Source organism: Tasmannia lanceolata, unplaced genomic scaffold (assembly GCF_043159265.1).
Source record: "Tasmannia lanceolata isolate RefF3 unplaced genomic scaffold, GAP_Taslan_0.1 ptg000019l, whole genome shotgun sequence".
Lineage (NCBI taxonomy): Eukaryota > Viridiplantae > Streptophyta > Magnoliopsida > Canellales > Winteraceae > Tasmannia > Tasmannia lanceolata.
The window spans coordinates 1,260,360-1,283,785 of record NW_027518696.1 but is presented as its reverse complement, the minus strand read 5'-3'; the positions used below and the strand labels follow the sequence as shown (position 1 = coordinate 1,283,785).

Here is a 23,426-nt window from a genome sequence, read left to right as displayed (position 1 = left end):
ACTAAAACAGTACTAAAATAAGAGGATATTGATAATGGCTTGCATATTGAAACGGGACGGGGCGGCCCATCCCCATCCCCGCCCAAATCGGGAAATCCCCACCCTCTAGCGGGGCGGGGCGGATCCCGCCCTAAAGGAACTTAGTCATGCCAGCCTCCACATCTTATATCAAGCTCTAACAATGACAAGGTTTTAAATTACGACCGAAATTCCAGGTTTCGGTCGAGAATGAAAGCTTGGATTTCGCCCGAAATTTGGCCAAAATTTTCGGTTTCGGCGAGGACCGAAATGCTTTACGAAACCAAAATTTAAAACCTTGCAGTGAAGGAATTTGCTTCGTTCGCTAATTGGGTTAGTGCTAGTGTAGGGGACTGGCTATGGGGTTTTCCACAATTGGGATGGTCATTATCATCATTGATGAGGCATTCAAGAGGACTCACCTAATGAGATAAAGAACCTTTGAAGATACTTGAATGAGCACTCTATAGAACTGAATTTTATCTTCATTACCACTACGGGGTAGGTGGGCTCGCTTCAATCAATTGGAAATGAAGAGAAGGTGAACTCATTTGTTTTTCTTTTCTTTGTTAAACGGCTGCTGAGTGCTTTTTGGGAATTGTAATAGCCTTTGATAGTTGGTTAAATTATGAAAGACAAGGTTTGCAACTTTGCATATTATCAAAGAGAAAAGTATTCCTGTGCAGCTGCGCATGGATCTCTACGCTTTAAGTGGCTTATAAAGCCTCCCATTGGGCTTAAGTGGCTTATAAAGCCTCCTTTGGTCACTTTTGTGGACCCGCTAAACGAACCAATGGAGGCTTTTTAAGCCACTTGAGCTTCCCTGCGCAGCCGTGCAGGAACACTTTCCTCATTATCAAAACATCGTAGTGCAAATATCAGTAGCCTAATTTTTTCCATGTTTAATAAAAAATGGAAAAGCATGACATATTGGAAAAGTAAGCATAATCAACTAACGACGAGGAGAAAAAAGATTATTATTCATTCTCTATACAAGCGCCCTCCGATCAAGTAAGGGGCACATTCATCTACCCAACCACATCATAAATAGAAAATATATTCAATTGTTACCCACACCACCTTTTAATAATGCCGCTTCACTTTGTTGAATGCTTTTTTATGTTAGAAAATTCTAACATCATTTAACAGCGAAATAGAGAAGTACAAATTAACATAAGTTCAATGATATCATCTGCCCATAAAATATAATAAAAACTAGGGGTGCAATTCGGATCGGGCCGGTCAGGAGGGTCAGGTTTTGAAGAACCTTACCCTATCTAAGAAATATCTCGGGTCAGGCCGGGTTGGGTTCTTTTCCAGAAAACCCACGATTCCCAAACCCGGCCCTACCCTTGATAATTCTGGGGTCGGTTCGAGTCGGGTCGGGTTTTTTCATGTTGACAGGTAGAAAAAAAAAACAAATCTTCACACCAAAAATCTCTAAATTTATGTAATCGAGTGTATAAATTTAAGAAGGAAACTATATTGCCACATCACAAACATGATCACCTCAGTGAAAACAATTCTATCAATATATTGAAAAACAATTTGTTATGTTATTCAAGAGATAATTAAAAATGTCATCGTACACCTACATAAGTCAGGTTGGGTTTTGGGCTTTTTCTCTTCAAACCCGACCCTACCCAAGATTGAGACGGGTTTTTAAACTAAAACCTGACCCTACCCAAGACTCATGATTTCTAAACCCGACCCATGCTATTTTCGGGTCCAGTCGATGCAGGTCGGGTAAAACACGACCCGAGTTGCACCCCTACTAAAAACCAATCACACCAAACAGACAGCCCAACCATCCAAAGTGACGAGTTTATTCATCAAAGAAGGCCTTAGTTGACCAAATTTTATATCCATCTTGCCAGGACAGTGAAATTTCATTGAGAACTTCAACATTGGATATCACCAAAAGAAGACTAAAATAACTCCATGCATTGACTAATTTTTGGGGATCATTCAACTATGCTTCTTAAACGTTTAGAGAGTTTACTAAGATATTGTGACCTAGTCTCATTGGAATGACCTGGTTTTTTTAGACACCATACAGAAGAAATATAGTCCATAATAGTTTGACGAGCTTAGAAAAACAGACCAAAATCATCAATCAAAACTACAAAACTAAAAGGCCACTAAACCTTCATTTGCACTTGAAAAACCAAAATGATAGACGGATGGATGGATGGATAGCCAATTACAGCCTCCTTCCTCTTCTCCCACCCTTTCTGCGGGTGCTGTCGGTGGGGATGGGGGTCACATCCTCTGCAACATACAACAGATAATGCCAGATTAGAGATCAGCACCAGTACATCCAATAAAACTTCCATTTTTTTTCCAAATCAAACACAATAAAAAAAGGGAGATGATATTTTCACTCACGTTGCATTACATGCACGCTCCCCCCTTATAACGTGATATGACGTCAAAAAGCGTTAAAGTTGCCCACTTTTCACGTCAAATCACGTTATAAGGGGAGCATGCGCGTAATGCAGGGGGACTGAAAATATCATCGCCCTAAAAGAAAAAAGCTTAAACACTAGCAAATTATAGTAATAAAGCTGCTAGGAAAAACTGCAAGGTATGGGAATTTCCCCAAACAGCATCCATCATGAACAATAAGTCCAACAGAACATAAATAACTGTTTTTATGGCAAAAATGCCCTGCTATCTCAACAAAATGATAAGTACTCTTATTTTGTTGGTAGGAAACGAAAATATTGGGACAAAGGTTTGGGCAAAATCTAAACCAACTGGTACTTGTATCTTTATTCTAACAACAATAATAAAAGTATTGATCAACACAGCCAAACGAATTCAAAACTACACATGATGTTCAAGCTTCAATGTTAGGTAAGAAAGCAACAGTCACTCAAGCATTTATCTATGCATTCATGGAGACATCCATTGTACAGGTTATTGCCATTATGGAACTGGTAAAATCATCCAAATTCACAAATGGGAGGAGAGCGTTTACTTCTAAGATCACAACACTTAATCTTGACAAATGAATGGCATTGAGCAAAGAATGTGCCTACATTTTGGGTAAGGAAAAGCTTGGATTGAACCCCACAACCTTGTGGTTCTAACATCAAACACATATAGCTCAAGCCATTATCACACCATTCAGTTAAAAGATCACAGATCATGCCAGTAGCATTTTTCGAAACATGAGTTCTCTTCACACCATTCAGTTAAAAGAAACTATACAGCTCTTACCAGCCAATCTAGCGATGAAAATCATATAATATATACGTAAAACGGAATCCTGGAAGCTGCCAGTGCGCCACTTGCCATCCTGTTTTTTTAATTTTTCTGCATCCCGTTTTATCACCACTACATATTCAGTATTTATCACCCCGGTTTTGTTTCCCAATTTTCCAATAAAATCTCCTTATATCCCTTCTAAAATTGTTCGCAATTGCGCCCCCCCCCCCCCCCCGTCCTCTTCTCAAAATACGAAAATCGCTCTTAAGTCGTTAAATCTACAGAATTTTCGCAAAAGTCCATATATTTGCCTCCCATGAAAATAGGAGATTTTCCCTCATTCAATAAGCTATACATCTTTTTTTTGCCAAAATCCATATACTTGACCCTCTCCAAAATAGGAATTTGTTGGTAAATGGATAGATTCTGGAGTTCAGTCCCTACATTATAGCTACCTAGATAAATGCTCTCTCTCTCTCTCTCTCTCTCTCATCGCACACACTTCACAAAAATTTTTATTCTTAGGAAAAGTTTAGTTAGCGTCTCTCTCTCCAAAAAAATTTAAAATGTAATGTAGGCCTACAGCCCACTTCATAGGATGATCCAAAATTTGTTCATTTCTTAGGGCACAATGTAAATTGGCTGCACTTGGTAAACCATCTCCATAGGATGATCCTAATCGCCGGATCTACAATGGGATTGCCTGTTATAGAAACCTCCATAGATTGGAGGGTTAGGATCATCCTATGGAGATGATTAATGCAGTGAAGCCTATTTACGGTGTTGCCCAACAAATGAATGATTCGGATCATCCTATGAAGTGGGCCGTACTTTTTGAAAAATATTTGACTACACGCACACAACATATATAATAGTGGGCCCCACTCATCATAACATTCGTCGCCCCATGCATCGCACAGGTCTGCAACTAGTTAATATAATAGTTGATAGCATTCAAACTCTAAAATTAGCAAACCCCATATGAACATAATAGCACAATAAATACACATTTAGATAAGTAAAAGCCTTACCAATGCGACCAATACGCATTCCAGACCGAGCAAGAGCCCTCAGAGCAGACTGTGCACCAGGTCCGGGAGTCTTTGTTTTGTTCCCTCCAGTTGCACGAAGTTTAATATGCAGAGCCGTAATTCCGAGCTCCTACATAGAATCAAACAAGAAACAAGTAGTTCCAGTAGCTGTTTACGTGTTTTACTTATGTGAAGACGGGATACATAAATAAGTGGAATTGACTGTACACACCTTGCATCGTTGCGCAACGTCTTGAGCTGCAAGCATGGCAGCATAAGGTGAAGATTCATCCCTATCTGCTTTAACTTTCATTCCACCTAAACGGAGAAGTAAAAGATACCCATGTCACAGATCAAATGTAGTGTTTCTTTCTTGTTTGGTCCAAAGTTAAAGTCAAGTTAAAAATGACTAATAATATCTCCGGTGGAACACATCAAAAATAAATAAATAAATAATATCGCTGGTGGGGTGCAAATCTGGATCTTGTTGAGATTTTACGGGAAAAAAGAGAGAAAGAAATGGGTTCAACAGAAACTCAACCCAATTTAAAAGTAAATCTCAACCCAAAATCCCAAAATTGACCCAAAATTTTAAGGTAACCCTCTTCCAAAGACACTAGCACCCTCTTCCATTACCCAAGAGACCACATCCAAATCCATAAGGTCTATTCAACACATTCATGTTACCATTAAAAAAATCATAATTTTGACAAGAAAATTAGGAGCAGCAAAACAAAATTTCAAATTTATGGCATGTGAAACTTCAACTTCCACCAGCCTTGATACTTGCGGTGTCGGAAAGACACCCTCTTCCACCTGTTACTCATCACCAACTTCAACCTCCATGTTCTAGGCTTAAAAAACATCATAATTTTGACAAGAAAATAAAGTAAGAATAGAGAAACTAGATTTCAAATCTATGGTCTATAAAACTTCGATTTCCACTAGCCTTACGGAAAGCCACTCTCTATTCCACCTCTTTGACATCACCAACTTCGACCAACATGTCATCTTCCTAGAACTTGTCAGTCCAGATTTAGTTTGTAAAAAAAATACCAACAACGAACTTTTTTGCAATCTGAAAGTCCATTTATTTTCTCCATTTTGTGTTTGAGTAAATATTACAATGATGTGAAGACGCAATGTAAAACATGTACAAAGATATAAAGAAGATTTATTGGTTATTCAGATAATTTATATTGGTATAAAAGCTCTGCCATTGCATGAAAAAGTTCTGAGGCTAGACTTGATGAAGAAATTCTTATCTTAGTAGGCTATTTATTTGTTTTCAAAAAACTAAACTACCCACTACTAAACTGTTTGAAGATACTTACAGTAGCTATTTATAAGGACATCTTCAGATAAGCTGTTCTATATGAAGTTTGACAGATTGTTTCATCTCCTAAAGGTGTCACAATCGCAGTTGCATATGACAATATTTACATGACAGTAAAAATGCATGTCACTTGTCAAGAGAAAATTCACTAAGCTGCAATTACTTGCTTTCTGGATAACAGAAAATCACTTAAATCAGCATGAACAATGCAACTGCTCATTTCAAATTCAAACATGAGATCTCTCATCCACCAAAAAAAATTCAAAAAAGAAGAAGAAAGGATTTCTCATACCAGTAATGCGAACCATTGTTTCTCTTCCAGATAAATCAGTCACATGCTGCGATTTAAAAGAAAACATATAAAACCATCAGTAAAAGGCAACCCAGAAATATGAATGATGCAAAAAAGTGAGCGAGAAAATTAGTAACTTACAATACGAGATGTAGAACGAGAAAATAGTAACTTACAATAAAAGTATCATTGAATGATGCAAAAATGTGAGCTACACCAAAGACATGCTCCCCCTCACGTACAGTGGGTCCAAGGGTCACATTTTCCTCTTTGACCTCCCTGGTCTTTCTTCTTCCTGACTGTAAACACTCACCATATAGGAAGTAGAAACCACAAGTTAAATGCAGGGTATTCCAAGAGATTGGGGGAAAAAAATCTAAAAATGGATGTCTACTTTCAAGTGTGTCTCTACTAAAAATCCACATTGCAACATATTTGATGAAAAATATCTAACATTTCAATATATATTTGATGAAGACATTAAATAAAAATAGTTGGGTATTTTCATAACAAAATTTTTAAAAAAAATTCACTAAGATAGGTTAATAACTGTTACTGTTTCATAAAGAGTGGTCAGAGGAAAGTATAAAATTAAAACGCTAATTTCGAAAGACAACAAATTTCAATGGTATCAATTAAATGACATCAACAGATGCTTCCTATCCACAAGACAAACAAAGCCAAAGACTCTTAGAATAATGATTAGAAATTATGAGACCTTCTCATCTAAAATATTTACCCATTCCCAAAATGCAATCCAACAGGCCAGTGGTGATTATACTTTTATTGTAAGGCTTATGGATCCATACAAAAAGAATCATTACCTTAAGAAATAAATAGAGATTTCCTTTTACAAACATTCAAAATGCAAATAAGATATGATCTATTCACTACACAGCATGACAATTGATGATACATTTCTTTCACAGATCTATTCGCTAGACAGCATGACAACACCTTTGTTGAGTAATGAGGAGCTATTTTCAATCCACGATACATTTTCCTGTTTCTTCATCTTTCATAAAATTTCATCAAATCATCACAAGATAAAGAACTAACAAATTAAAAACTGAGATATCAGATACCGCAAGTAGAAGGACAGTGAGGCTGCCTGTAGACACCATGAGGCTTTTACAGTAAAACAGTATAAATGGATCATGAAGTTATAGCTATTAGCTAGCATGAAGATAACATCTATAACTGGCACCTATGTTGGAGGGAAGCAGACAGAGAGGCAGATTATCTTGCTAAACAAGCTTCAATAATACAGACGACATGTTTGATTGTAGATCAGCTTTTCATGGATAAGACCTTAATCCTTGGTTGCTTGTATTCTAGGATGGTTAATCACACGAAAAGGGGAAAATAGAAAAAAGAGGTAGTATCTGATCATTATGACATACTGAGATGAGTTTTCCTACCCATACCCAACTAAGTGTGACTATAATAAAGTTGGGCAATCGACGGCAGACCTTACCGTGGAAGGACCTTTGGCTAAAAATTAAATCAATTATACAATCCTACCCATCCAATCAATCGTCATTGGCCAATTGAATGCTATAAGTTGTCATTATTCCTTTCAACCATCCGTTTGATTGAGAAAGATCAGAACTCAATTCAGTTCAACGCAGTTAACATTATTGTGTCCAAAGCATAGATAAAGCAGCTAAATAGTCGATTAAACTCAAAACCCATGGAAGATTTAGCAATACCCAGATGGTGTTTTGGGTCTATAAACTTTAGATGCGACATGAAGATCTATCTCAGATCCTCATGCGATGAAAAAAAAAAAAAAAAAAACCATCTGTTTGTTGTGCGTTTTCTCATTTGCTACTGACTATATAAACATGCATTTGTTTAAGAAAGGACTGATTCATAGATGAAAAAAAAAAACAGAGATCGAGAAAGAAGAAAAAAAAAATCAACTGAGAATCAAAAGATAGAGAGATTACCATGATTGGTGCGGAGGGTATGAAAGCTAGGGTTTCAGAGAATAAAAGAAGGCGACTGTCTCCCTCTCCTCAGTCGTCTCACCCTAACGATATGAACAAAACCCTAGCTCCCCTTTTATAGCGTTTGCCGAATGACCCTAAACCAAACTAGCATTCTTGGCGTGTATAGTGATATATTCGCCCCCTTTTCTTACTTGTACCACCCCCTGGTAGTGTATTTATGACTACTCTTTTAGGCTAGAAGGGGCTGGATGGGGAAAGAAAGAGGGGAGGAAATATCATTTCCCAAACAGCTGTAAATTGATGGGCCATAGTTATGGGCTTGGGTGGAGATTACTGGGCCTACCATATCCCAATAGCCTGTGTAAAATAATGGGTGACATCCCACACATGAGGGGTACAATGGTGGGCCACACCGTACGCATAGGCTTCGGTGGAGATCATGGGAACCACCCCATCAAAACATGATAAATAAAATGGTGGGCCACGCACACTACACATGGGCTTGGGTGGAGATCTTTGGGCCCACCATAGGCCTCTTTGCATGGGTACAAAATAATAAGCCCTACCCATGAAAAATTCAAGACATGAGGTGTAAAATGGTGGGCCACTCACATTGCCCGGGCTTAGGTGGAGATCATTGTGCCCACCATAGCCCTACATGCATGGTTACAAAAAAATAAAGCCCCGCCCATCAAAAATTCAAAACATGAGGTGTAAATGGTGGGCCACACGCTATGCTGAGGTTTATGTGGAGATCATTGGGCCCACCATATGCATGGCTATAAAATAATAAACCCCACCAATCAAAAATTCAAAGCATGAGGTTTAAATGGCGGGCCACACACTATGCAGGGGCTTAGGTGGAGATTGTGGGACTTACCCTATCAAAACATGAGGTAAAATGGTGAGCCACACTAGACGCATGGGTTTGAATAGAGTTGGTGTGATCAACATGGTAGAAATCTACTAGGATGGATGCAATGGTGTGTAAAGGGTCCTCGTACAGCTTAGTGGCAGCACATCTCACACCTTGTTTCTATTATCCTCCCAATAATGCACACTAATGCTCTGTTTGCAGATTCAACTTGCTCCAATTTTCGGAGGACAATAGGGAGAAGAACTAGGGTGTTTTTTTTCCCTTTACTACCTTCGCATTTGGGTCAGAACAGGCGTTTTAATCATCGATACAAAAGTTATATGTGTGTCAACAAACTGATTTTCGCTAAGACCCTGTTTGTTTTGGATCTTGAGAGCAGATTGTGAGTCCCAAACTAATTATTGAACTCAAAATTAATTGTAAATTTGAGTCCAATAAATTCAAACAAACAGGGCTTAGGAGAGTATGTGAAGGTAATTTCTTCAAATTCTATCCTTACTAACTAGTACTATTTCATGATGACTGAGATTAACCCCCTTAATCTTCACATCTTATTCAAAATGATGACTGAGATTAACCCCCTTAATATTCACATCTTATTCAAAATGATGACTGAGATTAACCAATTTTGATATTCCTACGGTTTCGTTAAGATAGGAGTCTCTTGTGATAATGGGGAATTCATGAGGGTAAGCAAGAAAATGGTGAGGGTATTTTTAGAGTTGTTGAGTATTTTTGAAAAGTAGAGTCCACCTCAATCTCAATGTGGGAGATTCGAAGATCAGAAAGTGAAGCACTCCCTTCGGTTTCATTCAAGTTTGCAGCACCTAATAGGCCAGAAAACACTTTCAATTTTTCACTTACATCATCCTAAAGACTCCTCCAACCCCATTGGATATTGATTTCTCAAAATAAAAACTGCCATCAAATTGAGATTGATTGTATAGGGAAGAGATGGCTTCTGAATTGTGCTTCCTCCCTCATTTTCATGACAATCATAGTGAGAACCTCTCATTCTCAATAAAGGTGTTGGACAACAGCTCCAAAGACTCTTTTCTAGCTTACATCCAACAAATTATTTATTTCTTAGCTTCCCTATAATTCTTCCAATAAAATATAACTTATTTTCAAAAATCCTTCCATCTGTCTCTGCTCAAATTTCCAAGTATAACAAACTGCAAGATGGATAAAACAAGTTGACCTTTGTTTCCAAATTGACCCACTGTCCATCCATGAAGAGATCGAAAGAGAATCATGGAACATCCAAAGAATGCTAAGTTATTTTGAGTATCACATTCCAGACATCGCTCTCGTCCATTTTGCCTTAGTCCAACCAAATGAATCTCCAAGTTTCTCTTCTTGTTTAGTTGAAGTTCTTGAAATCTCCCAAAGTTCACCAGTAATCCATGCATGAACACATCCCATTTTTGAAACAATGAAAGCGACTTTGATCCCTCATTATTATCTCTCGATTATATATTTTGGAGATGAGCTTAGTAGCAGAATGACAGTCATTACAAACACGGAGATTCTTCATTACCCGAATGGGTGACCCACGACTCGTCTTAATGAGTGCAAAGGCAATGGCCAACTTTTCACTGTGATCACCCAATATAAGCCTCTTCTTTTTTTGTTCCACATGTATTGACACCTCAGACGTATCTGTTCCATATTGTTCCATCACTATCCGTCTTTCCATCTCATCCACCATAGAACTAATCTCTTCACTTTGATGGTGAAATCTCTCTCCACCCATCAAAAATTCATGAACAACTCCATCCACATCTACCCAACTGCAACCAGCAACCTTCTTCACCTTCAAATCATTCATCTCTTTCCTCACCTTCCCAGCATCATCCCAACGCCCAGCCTCAGCAAAGATGTTAGATACCAGCACATAAAATCCACTATCTTGAGGATCCGATTGGACTGCAATTCTCGATATGTACTCTGCGAGTCTAAAATCCTTACGTATCCGGCAAGCGCTGAGTATAGTCTTCCAGATAACAGAATTAGGCTTGACAGGCATACTCTCTATGAGATCTTTCGCCTCTTCTAAAAGCCCAGCCCGCCCAAGAAGATCAACCATGCACCCGTAGTGTCTGACATTAGGAGTTATCTTATAAACATTAAGGAGATGATCGAAGATTAGTCGACCGTCTTCCACCAAACCCGAGTGGCTACAAGCACTTAGAACGGCAACAAACGTGATGTCATTTGGAACCACCGAAGAATTCTCTTGCATCCTTGAGAAAACACAAAGAGCATCCTTTCCACGACCTTGAGCCGCAAGCCCTAAGATGATCGAGTTCCAAGCCGATAACTCCTTATGCTTGAGCTTCTCAAACACCTCAAGAGCTTCCTCTATACACCCACATTTAGAGTACATATCTACAACAGCTGAACCAAGAATACCATCCAATTCAATCCCTCTCTTGTTCATATAAGTATGAATCCACCTTCCTTGAGTCAGCGCACCCAATTGAGCTATGGCTGGTAGAATGCTCACAAGTGTGATTCCATTTGGCTCCACACCTTCAATTTGCATTTGTAGGAACAAATCCAAAGCCTCCTTAAACAAACAATTCTGAGCATAACCCGAAATCATAACTGTCCAAGCAACAACGTCTCTCTCCAGCATCCGATCAAACAGTTGCCGAGCGTTTTCCACATACCCAAATTTCAAATACCCAGACATCAACGAATTCCACGAAAACTGATTTCTCTCAGGCATTTTATCAAACAACTGCTGAGCAATCTCCACCTTCCCAATTTTCACATACCCATCAACCATTATGCTCCAAGAAACCACATTCTTCTCAGCCATTTCATCAAAAACCCTATGCGCAGCCTCTAATTCCCCATTTCTAACATACCCACTAATCAAATCGTTTTGAGAAACAACATCCGGTTCAGGACATCTAACAAACACATTCGAAGCATCCAAGCATTCACCACATTTCGCATACATTCGTACCAAAGCCCTCTGAACAAAAACATCGCTATGTAAGCCTCTTTTACTTGCTTGTGCATGGATCTGCCTACCCTCTTCAATGGCCGATAATCTACGACAAGTTTTGAATAAAAAGGGAAAAGTAAGATGATTTGGGGTAAAATTTCCATCACATAAGAGTTGACAAAACACGAAAATGGAGTCTTGGGGAGAGCTGCTATTTGAATACTGTCTGATTAACGCATTCCATGGTTTTTCTTCTTTGGACGAATCAAGCTTGGTAGAGAGAGATGAGGCATTGAGTTGATGGAAAAAGAGTTGAGAGGGTTCTCTTTGTTTTCTCCTTGCAAGATTTCTATTGAAGACTAGAGACCCTGGCACTGGCTGTTGGCAAGAAGCTAACATGATGCAACTCAATCACACCATATTATGATGCAACTTCTGTATATTAATTGCATTCTTCAAGACCTTGAATACAGAAAGGAGTTTAAGGCTGTTTTACTCAATTTTCATATCTCACTACAACAAATAAACTTTTATAAGGCAATGATACCCTCACTCGTTTGAATCAAGGTTTTAAATTTCGGTTTCGGTACCTATTTCGGACCCACCGAAATCCGAAATTTGGTATTAAGCTTCGAAATTTGGGACTGAAATTTCGGACCGAAGTTTTGTAACATTTATTATTTCTTTTAAAAATGCTATCTTCTTGAAATTTCGGACCGAAATTACCAAAATTTTGGACCGAAATTTGGTATTAAGCGAAATATCAAATTTAAGGAAATTTCAGTTTTCGGTCCCCCGAAATCCAAAATTTAAAACCATGGTTTGAATAAGGAAAAATTGCCAATGAGAGACATCAAAATATGAGAATTGCCAATGGGGAACACAGTTTTGAAAAATTGTTAGAGAGGGAAGAAATTGGGGTTATCAAGTCTTTAAAATAGGTTATCAACCCTCTAAATGGGGTTATCAAACTCTCAAAAGGGGGGTTATCAACCCTCTTTAACAATTTTTCAAAAGTGTGTCCCCCGTTGGCAATTCTCGTATTTTGATGTCCGCCATTGACAATTTTTCTTTGAATAATGTTACTCCTATCCTCGTAATACATCTTTCTAAGAATTATTCTAAGAACTAAGAAGAGCTTTTACACGCATTTTTAGAACAAAGGCATTGCCTTTTGGGGCCCAACTTTGCATTGTTCAAGTGATCAAATCTTTTGACATGTACAGCAATCATAAAACCAACCAATTATCATTGAGTTCACCTTGATCGGATGATTCTAGGCGCTTAATCCATGAAGTATTGATCATTTGCAACAGCTAGATTGTAAAAATGACTTTCTGCAGTCATTCTCCTTTTCTAGGAAAGGAAGAATTGAAAATGAGTGCCAATTTTGCCATTTCCATAGGTTTTTGGGCATTGGTAGGGGGATTGGAGCTCTCTTCTTTGTTTGCTCGTGCACATATCACGATGGAGGATCCCTTTTTTTTAGCTTGTTAAAAGTTGTAACAATTCACCCAAAAGTTTTAACAACCAATTAAAATAAGTTTATTTGCTTCCAACCAGTTTAGGGCAATGGTGTCAATGAATCCAAGCCTGGTCCAATTACAGATTTGGCCAAAAAAAGAATAGCCAGAATCTAGGCCTGGTCTTATTACAAGAAAAAATTCGGTACCAATTAGCCACTGAATCTGACCCATTGACACCCTTGTTTAGCACTCATTTGAAGCGCACAGTTTCACTATGAGCAGACAGAGCATGGAGCATCATTCATGGAGGCTTTTTTTTTTTAACACTCATTCATGGCGGTTTAAACATACGAATCACATATAAATGTAATTTACTGATCCTGAAGCAAAATGTTTAGGAGAGAAACTGCTCTGGAAAGGAACTGGCTTGTAACATTGAATAGAAATGTTTCAGTTCTTACAGCAACTCAGCCTTCATTAAAGGAACAACAGCATCACGTTCAACTACTTTCTTGACGTGAAAAGGAAAATAAAAAAAGCAAAAAACTAGAACCATAGAAGGCAAGAAGAAGGAGAAGACAAAAGGAAGAGAACTCATGCGGCAGACATGACACAGTCAATTGCTTGCTTGCAAATTCCAGTCATTGTAGCCTCAGGACCATAAACCTGCAATAAGAGATTGAAATCAGGGATCAGTCAATCAGCTTCATAAACTAAGAAAGTTCTCAAACTTTCAATCGGGAAGAAATAAAAGCCTCTGATAAATAGAAGGAAACAAAGAATAAGAACTTGATTCTGAGAAAATGAAATTGAGGTTAAACTTTCTAAGGTTAAGCAAATGTTATGGTTAAAATCAGTTGGGTAAGACAATTTTTAAACCTCCTTTAAAATCTGTTAGCAGGAGACTGCTAGAGAAAGAAAAACATCAACCAAGATAAGCCACGGATGGACATCAGCATTTCCAGATTAGAAAAAGAACAGTTTTTTTCCCTTCCCCAAGGTAAACTTCTATTACTGTTTTTTTAATAGCATACTTCTATAACTGTGTTACTCCCTCAGATTTTGAATACTTGTAACATCAACTTGATTCTGTTTATTGGAGAAGGAAATACTTAAGAGAGAGAGAGAGAGAGAGAGAGAGATTTTTGTCACGGGTAAGTCCATATTTTGCTACTTCGGAAAACAATGATGTAAGCTGAACATTACCCCAACAACCAAAAAAATACCCCCTTTTTTGCAATGAATAACAAAGGCAAATGCTAATTTAAGCAAAATTCCATTTTATAAATCACATAAAAACAAACATGCATTTGGAAAGAGATCAAAAGAAACAAGAAAACTTTGCCGTTCAAATGAAACAGGGATAGTTTTCCTTTGATATTAGTTAATTATTTGGAGGAGATTTTTTATTTGGTCGAGATGGTTACGATTGTTGCTAGACATGGGTGGAGGTACACTAATGGTGAATTGGATCGTTTGGCTACGGAAGTTTTAGGCAGAGATCGGATTACTTTCTTTGATTTTCTCCCACCATAAGGTCGAGGTGTTTTTTCTTGTTGCTTAGGCCCTGTTTGCTTGATATTATGCCAACTATTGTGAGTCCAAACAATTATTGGGCACAAAATTAAACGTACATTTGAGTCCAATAATTGGCTTTGGACTCACAATCAGTCGGCAAAATCTTAAACAAACAGGGCCTTAGTTTTCTGTGTTGTCATTTCTGTTTTTTGTGGAGTCCGAGAAATCTCTTATTGAGGCTTTAGGCACTCTATGGAATTTTTATTATTCAAAAGAAAAAATGAAATGAGGATAGGGGTGATTTAATAATATCTGTAACTGTATATTAATTATCACAACAACAGGATCCATATGTTACCTCAAGAGGAACCCCCAGTTCTACCCCCAAAGCCCGCATTTTTTTCAAGCCAGTTTGATAGTTTGGACCACCTCTTCGAACATAGATGTGCATTCTTGATGCCTTGAGTTTGGACTCCTGAAAAATCAGGAAGATATACGATTAAGTCTTTAAGTAGAAAAGCAAACAATTAGCAAAAAAACCCGCAATTGGGATATCATAGTTGAACCCCACCTTCTCCCTTAGTGCCCGAATAATTCCATTGAAAGTAGCTGCAACATCAGTAAAATTAGCTATGCCACCTCCAATGAGAAGGGCTCTCTTATGACCATCAGGATCTGCAGTAGCACACTGAACAACATAGAGGGAAAAATAAGTTATATAGTTAATAAGATGTGTCATGTGTAACTGTAGCCCAGCCAAAGAAGAATGAGGCCCCAACATCGACCTAAAATTAATGAGCTCTTACATCAATAACAACTCTAGCATACTGCAGCACCTCGTCTTCATTCGGAGCTCCACTATACTCTGCATAATTCCCGAGCTCCGATGCATAGCCCAAGTCACCAACCTAAATAAACAATAAGCGAGTTACATAAAATGCCTTTACACCAATTTTTATGCCTTCCAGGGACTTCAATGTCTTATGTACCCAAAAAAATAAGTGGAATGACACTAAGCTAAGTAAAAGAGTATGATATTAGAGACCAAACAAGACAAGAAAACTAGGGCGCATGAACATTAAGACACAGGATTTGGGCACACTCACGGTATCAGCATATATGACGCTAGCACCCCCTCCAGCTACCATAGTCCAGATGTGGCCTTTAGGGTTTAGCACTGTGAATTTCAGAGAAGCACTGGTCTGCAATAAAACAATAAACATCAGCATGCCACTGAAATTTTCATAGTAGAAATATCTCTTTCATATCCAAGGAATGAATTGTTCTAAATTAAGTTTTTGAATTAGATTGAGAAGACCAAAAACTAAAAACTATGATGGTACTGATCGAGCATACCTAAAATGAAAAATATGTAGTGAAGGACATGGAAAATAAAAGGATACTCATAAAAAACAAAAAGCAGGCGAAATACAGGCGGGATACAGCTGAGACTTGAGGATCTAACATGCCATTACGATACCACACATATGCTAGCAGGATCTTCGTAAGTTCAACAGATAACTTTACACCCTGAACTTATGAGATGAAGTATTAAAGCTGGCAATATCTTTTCAATACAAAGTTTAATATAAATTTAAACATTTCTTCGTTTTTTTCATTTGACATCTTGTGAGCCTATGACACCTATACGTCCAGTAACACTGTGCCTAAGGAACTTGATTGTTGATGGGTTGGTGTGCTCGCACATGTGCATATATTGGGGAATCATTCACCAAACCTAAGGCTGCTGTCGTCCTTCATGCCAGTTTCCCGTTGCCTAGAAGACTTAATTGAATTTCACTTTGCAATATGTTAGAATGAGGACAGCTTACATGTAAGGGAAAATCTCAATTCATGTATAGTGGACAATAAGATTAGGGCCCTGGAAGAGTACTACATAAATGTCAGGGAGTATGAATCCTGGGATACTTATTACAATAAATGTTGGTGAATACGGCAGGGAGTATGATCATAATGTTTATTAAAACGATGAGCACATGTGCTTCCACATGTCTGGGACGACATTCTGACTGGATAACCCATCCCTACTACCGCTGTTAACAATGTACATTCCAGGTTTGAGCATACAGCCAACAAGCATGCATCATATGGGGAAATAAGGTACGGGCAATATCTGTATATATGTTGGAAATTTGGAATGGTGTACATTGCATAACAACTTTAACAGCCATTGTACAAGACAAAGAGTTAGCGTGGAACCATACAGTATGAGGCAGGGCAGGTTTACAACAGTTTTCAACTGCTCTTAATTTTTTCCCCTAAAATGTAATTGCTTAAATTTGACTCAAGCAAAGGTCCAAGTCCTGCATTGAATCATAGGATTTAAAATTTGCACAGAAAACCTTTACCTGATGAGAACTGTTTCCAAATTCAACGGAGAGCCCTCCAATTGGAAGTTTGCTTTCCTATTAATGTCAAAAAGTTTTTTGAAATTCTGACTCCTAATCTAGATAACACTAATAGTGGAATTTACTGAATGCTACCATGAAGAACTCAATCAAATGACTATTGCTGGAAATTTTAGGAATGAATCTTTACTTCAATCTCTCAAATGAATACTCCTAAGAATTTGTTGTCAGTCCCACTTTTTTTTAAACAATTGAAGTCTAGATGATATATGCAGAGTGCTTGCAACATATCCTCGTTTAAGAAGGTAGACATATAGAAGCTATGAAAAGCTACAGTTCTCTTCAGAATCAAGATAAATCTGTCTCCACATTTTTCACGCTTCACACTACAACAGAGTTAGTGTATCCTTTGCCCATGAAATATTCAACATAGACAGAAATTTGAATAATTGGATTCTATAAATCAAGATAATGAAGCAATGTCAATATGAACTTTGAATGTCCAAGACGTCAAGAATAAAAATTGATGATTTTTCATCACAATAAATGGCATATATAACAAATTCTTGCGTTCAGTTCAAGACAAGATAGACAATGAGGAAAAAAAGTCTCCCGACCATTTGTGTGGTTGTTGTGTCAGCTAAATTCTACTTCTTTGAACAGATGATTCATTTCTGCTCTATTTTTGGTGATCAAGATCTCCATTAACTAGTGCAACTGGTATTAGCATCAAACTCAAACCATTTCCTTGATATTTTCGTTGAAAGTCAATAACAGAAAGTACTCATACAACAACGGCCATAAGCAAGTGTACAGTGACTGATCAGTCAACAAAAACTCAACTAAAATACGCATAAGCTAATATATAAAAGGTACCTTTTCATCCAATCCGTGAATAAAGCCTTCTGTAGAACTCATGACTCTACCGAAAGGCAGTGGAAACTCTACATTTCCCCACCTGCACAGTGTAAGAATACTTATTTAAGAGCTGCAGCATTGTACCATATTTCTTGAATAGAAGCAGCTTTCATATAACACTCGTGAAAGTATGGAGAAATAAATGTTTACTTTTTGAAGTTTTTGAAGGCAGCCGTGTCATCCAATTCTCCCCGCATATCCAGTGGATATGGCTCCCCATTTACCAATGTAAATGGATTCATCTCTAGGAAAGTGAAGTCCACATCTGTGGTGGATAGATTCAATCATTTCAGAGCCAAGCTTGTTAAGAAGCAAGAGAACTAAAGAACATTCAACCTAAACAATAAACACATGTAGGCCTACTAAAATATATGCCAAATCTCCAAATTTACACATGATAGAGATATTAAACATAAAGGATAAACACTAGATATGTGATGCTAAACAGCAGATGTGGATATATGTCGGTTAAAATTGACCACATAACGCTGGCCCTGTGAGAACCAAAACATAGGGCTGCGTTATGTGGCCAGTTAGAAATAGAAATGTTGGATGCCGCATGGCCTGCATCCAACACAATCTACTACCTTCCAACTTCTGCAAAATATGTCAAGATCTCTAATCTTTTGTATCAATACAAATCAGTGCTACATATAAGCTCTTTTGAAGATAAATCTCAAATGAAAACTTGAGACAGCTTTGAATTCTTTTACAAAAGGTTTATGTATACTTTTCAAAAAGATGGCAAGTATCTGATTATCAGCGTTCATCTCTGAACATAATCATACCCTGAAATACGGCAAAAACTCCTCTAATGAAGTCCTCAAGTTTTCCTCGAACCTGAGCCAATAGAAATATATAATAAGCACATGCCATTGAAACCATAAAATAATCCAACCCAAGATAATTAAGCTCACAAGAATTGAAATGAACATAAAATGCGTGGGATTGAAGAAAGCAAGTCTTTAATTTTTTTTTCTCTACCATATTTGGGGTCAATAAAGATTAAAAAAGGATTGGGGAATATAAGAATATCCAATGAAAGCTGAGCAAAATAATTTTCATTTAAATACCTTCTACGCAAAATGCTGAAAACTCATTGAAGAAACAGGCCTTACCTCCAAGGGAATTGTAGCGATCAGTGGAGCACATGTCTCAGATGTCAAAGGTTTCTCAGTTGGGAGAAATATGGTCTTAACCTGCATGACCCAAAATCCAATAAGTACCACGAGACAGCTAGAGTTGGAGAAACCAATCCACAAATCCAAATTTCATTTCAAAATTTACCTTGTCCCAGTTCTCTTCAATATCAATCCCCCCACATTCTGAAAAGCTAATGGTGCAACCGAGCCTCTCAGAGACAATATTGAGGTAATATTCTTGGTCATGGGGGACAAATGGTTCGACGATGAAAGTGGTTATGGGTGCCTTGCAACCACCCATCTCAACCTAAGAAAATTAAACAACTATGAATGGGAACTTGACGATATAAAAAGATTTCATCATATTATCAAAAGCACGGCACAAATAGAAACAGAGATTTCCACTTAAAATGAATGTGAAATTACCTCCACACCAAGTCGTTCTTTTACAAATGCGGCAACCTGAGCCAGATCTAAGTTGAGAGCTACCAAACCACTCTTCCCACGCTTCCCGAACAACATGTCAGGTTTCACGACCAATTTCGTGGATGAAAGCCATGGTTCCTTGTCAACTAATTCAGTGAAGTCCGTTGATTCTGTTACCTATGAAACAGAAACCATTTTGATCAAATCCATCAGTTTCCATCAAGAAGGAATCAATCCCCCAATCTTAAAACCAAAAAGGAAAAAAAAAAAACAATGTATAGCATCTGAAAATTTACATTATATAATTAAACAAGCATTCCATAGTCCATACGCATCATTCAATTCCCCTAGACAAAAATTATCATTTTCCTATAAAACAACAAATCTCTTATTCCACAAAAGAGATATGCATAAATTCCACACAAATTGCAGAATATAAATTCAATAATTTCTACAAAATTATAGAATATAGCCACACCTGAAAAACAAATAAATCTGATAAAAGAATATCAGTTTTCCTGACAAAACAAATATATCGGACAAAAATTTCATCATTTTCCAATAAAACAACAAATCTATTATTCCACGAAAGAGATATCAGATATGCACGAATTTCACGAAATTTCACAGCAAATAAATTAATGATTTTCACAAAGATTATAGAACATAACGAGATCTTAAAAGCAAATAAATCAGATAGAAATCATCAGTTTCCTCCAAAACTTCCACAAACAGAAATGCATAAGTTCCACGAGAAGCAAAGCAATGTCATTTCGTCAAGAATCCAATGAAAACAATCAAATTTTCCGAAAAAAATTAAAATCAATCAACCTAGAGAACTCAATCTGGAAAGAGCAGATCCGTACGTGAGGGTAATACACAACAAAACCACATCATTTCCTCAAGATTTAAAGAGAAACAATAAAATCCAATGAAAAAAAATCAATCGATCAACGAAAAACCGCACAAATAAGACAATTGTCATAGAAACCTAAAGAACTCAATTTGAAAAGAGCAGATCGATACGTGAGCCAAATACACAACCAAAACCACATCATTTCCTCAAGATTCCAAGAGAAACAATCAAATCCAACGAAAAACATCAATCAATCAACAAAAACCGCACAAATGCGACAATTCGCCTAGAAAACTCAAGAACCGAAGCTTGAAAGAACAGAACTGTACCTGAGCCGAGCGGATCTCGAGTCCGATCCCAGCGAGTCGCTTCAAATGCTCTTTCAAGATCCGCTTTGAATCGTATTCTCGGATCTTCTTCCTGGCCATGTTAATTGAGCAGATCTAAATCTCCTGAGTTTTCGGGGGTTTTCAAATGGGAGAAACAATGAAAATGCAAGGATAGGTGAGTTAGGTGCCGAACCGTCGCTGTTATATTGAAGAAGAGGGAGAGGGGTTAGTTGGTCAGATCAGTTGTTTGGAGTGAGAAAATGTGAGGAAAACGTTGGCCCTTAGACGCCTTTGTTGTCCAAGACTGGAGTGAGTTGAAAGACTGGTGCGGGTGACGGAAGACAGGGAATTGGTTCGTGGCACATGGGAGTATGGGACCATTCCTAATTCTGGCTCTCTCCCCCAAATAATTATAGGAGATGATAAATTAGCACCCCTATAGGATAATTCGCACCACTGTTAACGTTAATTGTGGCAGACAGTGGGTGCGAATTTATCATCACCCAACTACCATTGATTTATCTGAGCCGTCCGTTTGACAGGCCTAGGGAAGGTGTTTAGTACGTGAGCAGATAGTCCAAAATTGTGTTTCGCCCTCGCCCACTACAATTTGTGGGTCCCATCATTGATTGATCTGAACCGTCCATCACATAGATCCTCAATCTTATCAAAATGGACAATCATAATTGGCTTAATAAAATACACGCATCTGCTCACCTACCCATAAATACACGTGCAGTCGCGCGCGCGTTTATTGACTAATCAAAAAATTGCAAAGAAGATGTTAAAAAAACAAAATTGAAACAGTCTGTGGGTCCCACGTTATCTTGGTAGGACAAAACTACAAAACTTACTACAATGAATTAAAAAAGCAAAAAGTAAAGAAAAAAAACACGGCACGCTTTCCATAGGCTGGACAGCTGAGATCAGATCGCTCGGACAAGGTATGTAATTATAATTAGGATGTGGCCCACTAAATGAAGGGTTTAGATCATGCAATTATCTTATTAATATTTTAAAAAGGGAAATGTTATCAGCACTACTGTATTTTGATAAGGGCACTCCTCACTTTATTATAAGTACAGTATGGCCCACACCATAGTATGATCCAAACCGTACATTAGATGGGACATAGCCTAAATAGGTTGTGCCCCAAAAATTATTTCTATAGGTTGATTCTAACCCTCCGATCTATAGAGGGTTAGGATCAACCCTCAAACATTCAGAGGGTTAGGATCAGCCTATGGAAATGATTTTTGGGGCACAAACTATTTAGGATGTGGCCCATCTAATGGACGGTTTCGATCATCCTATGGTGCTGGCCATACCGTACTTTTAATAAAGTGAGAGTGCCCTCGTCAAAATACAGTAGTGCTGATAACATTTCCCTTTAAAAAAATCTAAGAATATTTTTGACTCTGTCGTGAAATCTGTGACTGCTAACTAAAAAAAGGAGGAGCATGAATCTCAGGGTCTTGGTGTGCTAGATCATTGCTATTTTAATGTTTGACACATGTGACGAGTATGTGGTGGGCTTTTAGTGTAAGACAAGGGCACTTTGAATAATCAATAATGAGGTGCACATGATACTGGTCATGCCAATAGTAGTAGATATGTTCTTGGTTAGGTAGGGATGATATTAGGGTGAGGGATTTGGTAGGCAATCCCTCATTTCACGGCTCACTTTTGAAAAAGAGCACAGCCACGTTAGGTTACTTGTTAGCTGATTTTGTCTGATTCATTTTTTTAGCCACTTCTCACCCTCTACTCATTCATGCCCTCTCAAGTCTCTCCTCCTCCCACTCTCCCTGCCTCACTTGAGAAAGTAATTTATTATGGGAAAATAATTTATTGCTCCCAAACATGGCCCAAAGGACGACACCTATAAAGGATATGTCATGTACAAAAATCGAACGGATGTAACAATCTTAGAGTCCGATTAATGAAGTTTTGCCTCTTGGATATTCATGGTTCATCATTTTCATCTCTTGCCAACATCTATTATCGAGTTTTTATATGGTGCCCGACCTTCAAGTACCGTGAAAGCGGTACCACTCTTGATATTTGATCCAGCAGCAGCGCACTATTTAAGAGGCTGCTGCTGGATCAAAAATCAAGGGTGGTATTTCCATCTTACCACATTCATGGGACTTGATGGTGGGGCACCATATAATTTCTCGTCTCTTATCATCCAATCATCATGATCTCTGTACCAGTTGATATAGCATGAGTACCAAGTGTGATAAATATCACTCTCTCAGCTTAAAAAATGAAGATGGATTGAAATGTGTCAATGGGACCGGAGTGCTGGTATGGAGATCGAGAGGGTAACCTAACAAATCCCCACATGCCAAAGGGGTAGTTTTGCCTTTTTCATGGAGAAAAAGGCCAAAAATCAAGGGAAAGATTGCTAATGTGTTTAAGAGGCTATTTATTCGGTTCCACTCTTGGTCCCCGAATTGGTTACCCTATCATTATTCAAATGGATATGGGGATTTTAGTTAGGTTGTAGGATGACCCGTTCCCATAGTGTATGAGACAATTGTATGTATTTGAATTAGGCACGTCTGAAATTAGAGTATGAAAACATGTAGGCTGGGTGTTGCACAGGGTGTCTTATTGAGGTTGTATGAAGATTGTTGGCAGCTGCTAGATTAAAGGTGTAAATGCTAGTGCTTGTTTTGAGAGGATTTGGTAGAAAATGGAGTATTAGCTCTCAGA

At 37.9% G+C, this 23,426-nt stretch overlaps 2 protein-coding genes and 1 pseudogene across 2 annotated transcripts; all 3 read right to left on the bottom strand.

Moving 5' to 3' along the window:
- Positions 1–1,942: 1,942 nt before the first annotated feature.
- On the bottom strand, positions 1,943–7,998 carry LOC143852838 (small ribosomal subunit protein uS11y). Its single transcript, XM_077362460.1, has 6 exons — positions 7,843–7,998; positions 6,067–6,189; positions 5,891–5,936; positions 4,495–4,580; positions 4,263–4,392; positions 1,943–2,289 (listed from the first exon to the last, which is right to left on the bottom strand). Exons 1-6 carry the CDS (start codon positions 7,843–7,845, stop codon positions 2,222–2,224), a joined length of 456 nt encoding a protein of 151 aa, XP_077218575.1. The 5' UTR covers positions 7,846–7,998; the 3' UTR covers positions 1,943–2,221.
- Positions 7,999–9,555: 1,557 nt separating this feature from the next.
- On the bottom strand, positions 9,556–12,211 carry LOC143852676 (pentatricopeptide repeat-containing protein At5g66520 pseudogene; annotated as a pseudogene).
- A 1,348-nt stretch (positions 12,212–13,559) lies between these two features.
- LOC143852710 (ATP-citrate synthase alpha chain protein 2) lies at positions 13,560–20,951 on the bottom strand. The gene is made up of 12 exons (XM_077362269.1): positions 20,706–20,951; positions 19,521–19,697; positions 19,240–19,401; positions 19,071–19,151; positions 18,741–18,792; positions 18,103–18,217; positions 17,911–17,992; positions 15,772–15,867; positions 15,472–15,573; positions 15,237–15,353; positions 15,024–15,140; positions 13,560–13,813 (listed from the first exon to the last, which is right to left on the bottom strand). Exons 1-12 carry the CDS (start codon positions 20,802–20,804, stop codon positions 13,742–13,744), a joined length of 1,272 nt encoding a protein of 423 aa, XP_077218384.1. The 5' UTR covers positions 20,805–20,951; the 3' UTR covers positions 13,560–13,741.
- Between the last annotated feature and the right edge of the window lie 2,475 nt (positions 20,952–23,426).

Excerpts from the sequence above, each read along its gene's own strand:
- LOC143852838 (XM_077362460.1), bottom strand. Across the intron at positions 5,937-6,066 it reads CATTCAATGATACTTTTATT|CATGTGACTGATTTATCTGG; the intron begins GTAAGTTACTAT and ends TTTAAATCGCAG. Across the intron at positions 4,393-4,494 it reads ACGTTGCGCAACGATGCAAG|GAGCTCGGAATTACGGCTCT; the intron begins GTGTGTACAGTC and ends GATTCTATGTAG.
- LOC143852710 (XM_077362269.1), bottom strand. The coding sequence starts at position 20,804 with ATGGCCAGGAAGAAGATCCGAGAATACGATTCAAAGCGGATCTTGAAA. Across the intron at positions 17,993-18,102 it reads GCCTTCAAAAACTTCAAAAA|GTGGGGAAATGTAGAGTTTC; the intron begins GTAAACATTTAT and ends TACACTGTGCAG. Across the intron at positions 15,868-17,910 it reads TTCACGGATTGGATGAAAAG|ACCAGTGCTTCTCTGAAATT; the intron begins GTACCTTTTATA and ends GTTTTATTGCAG.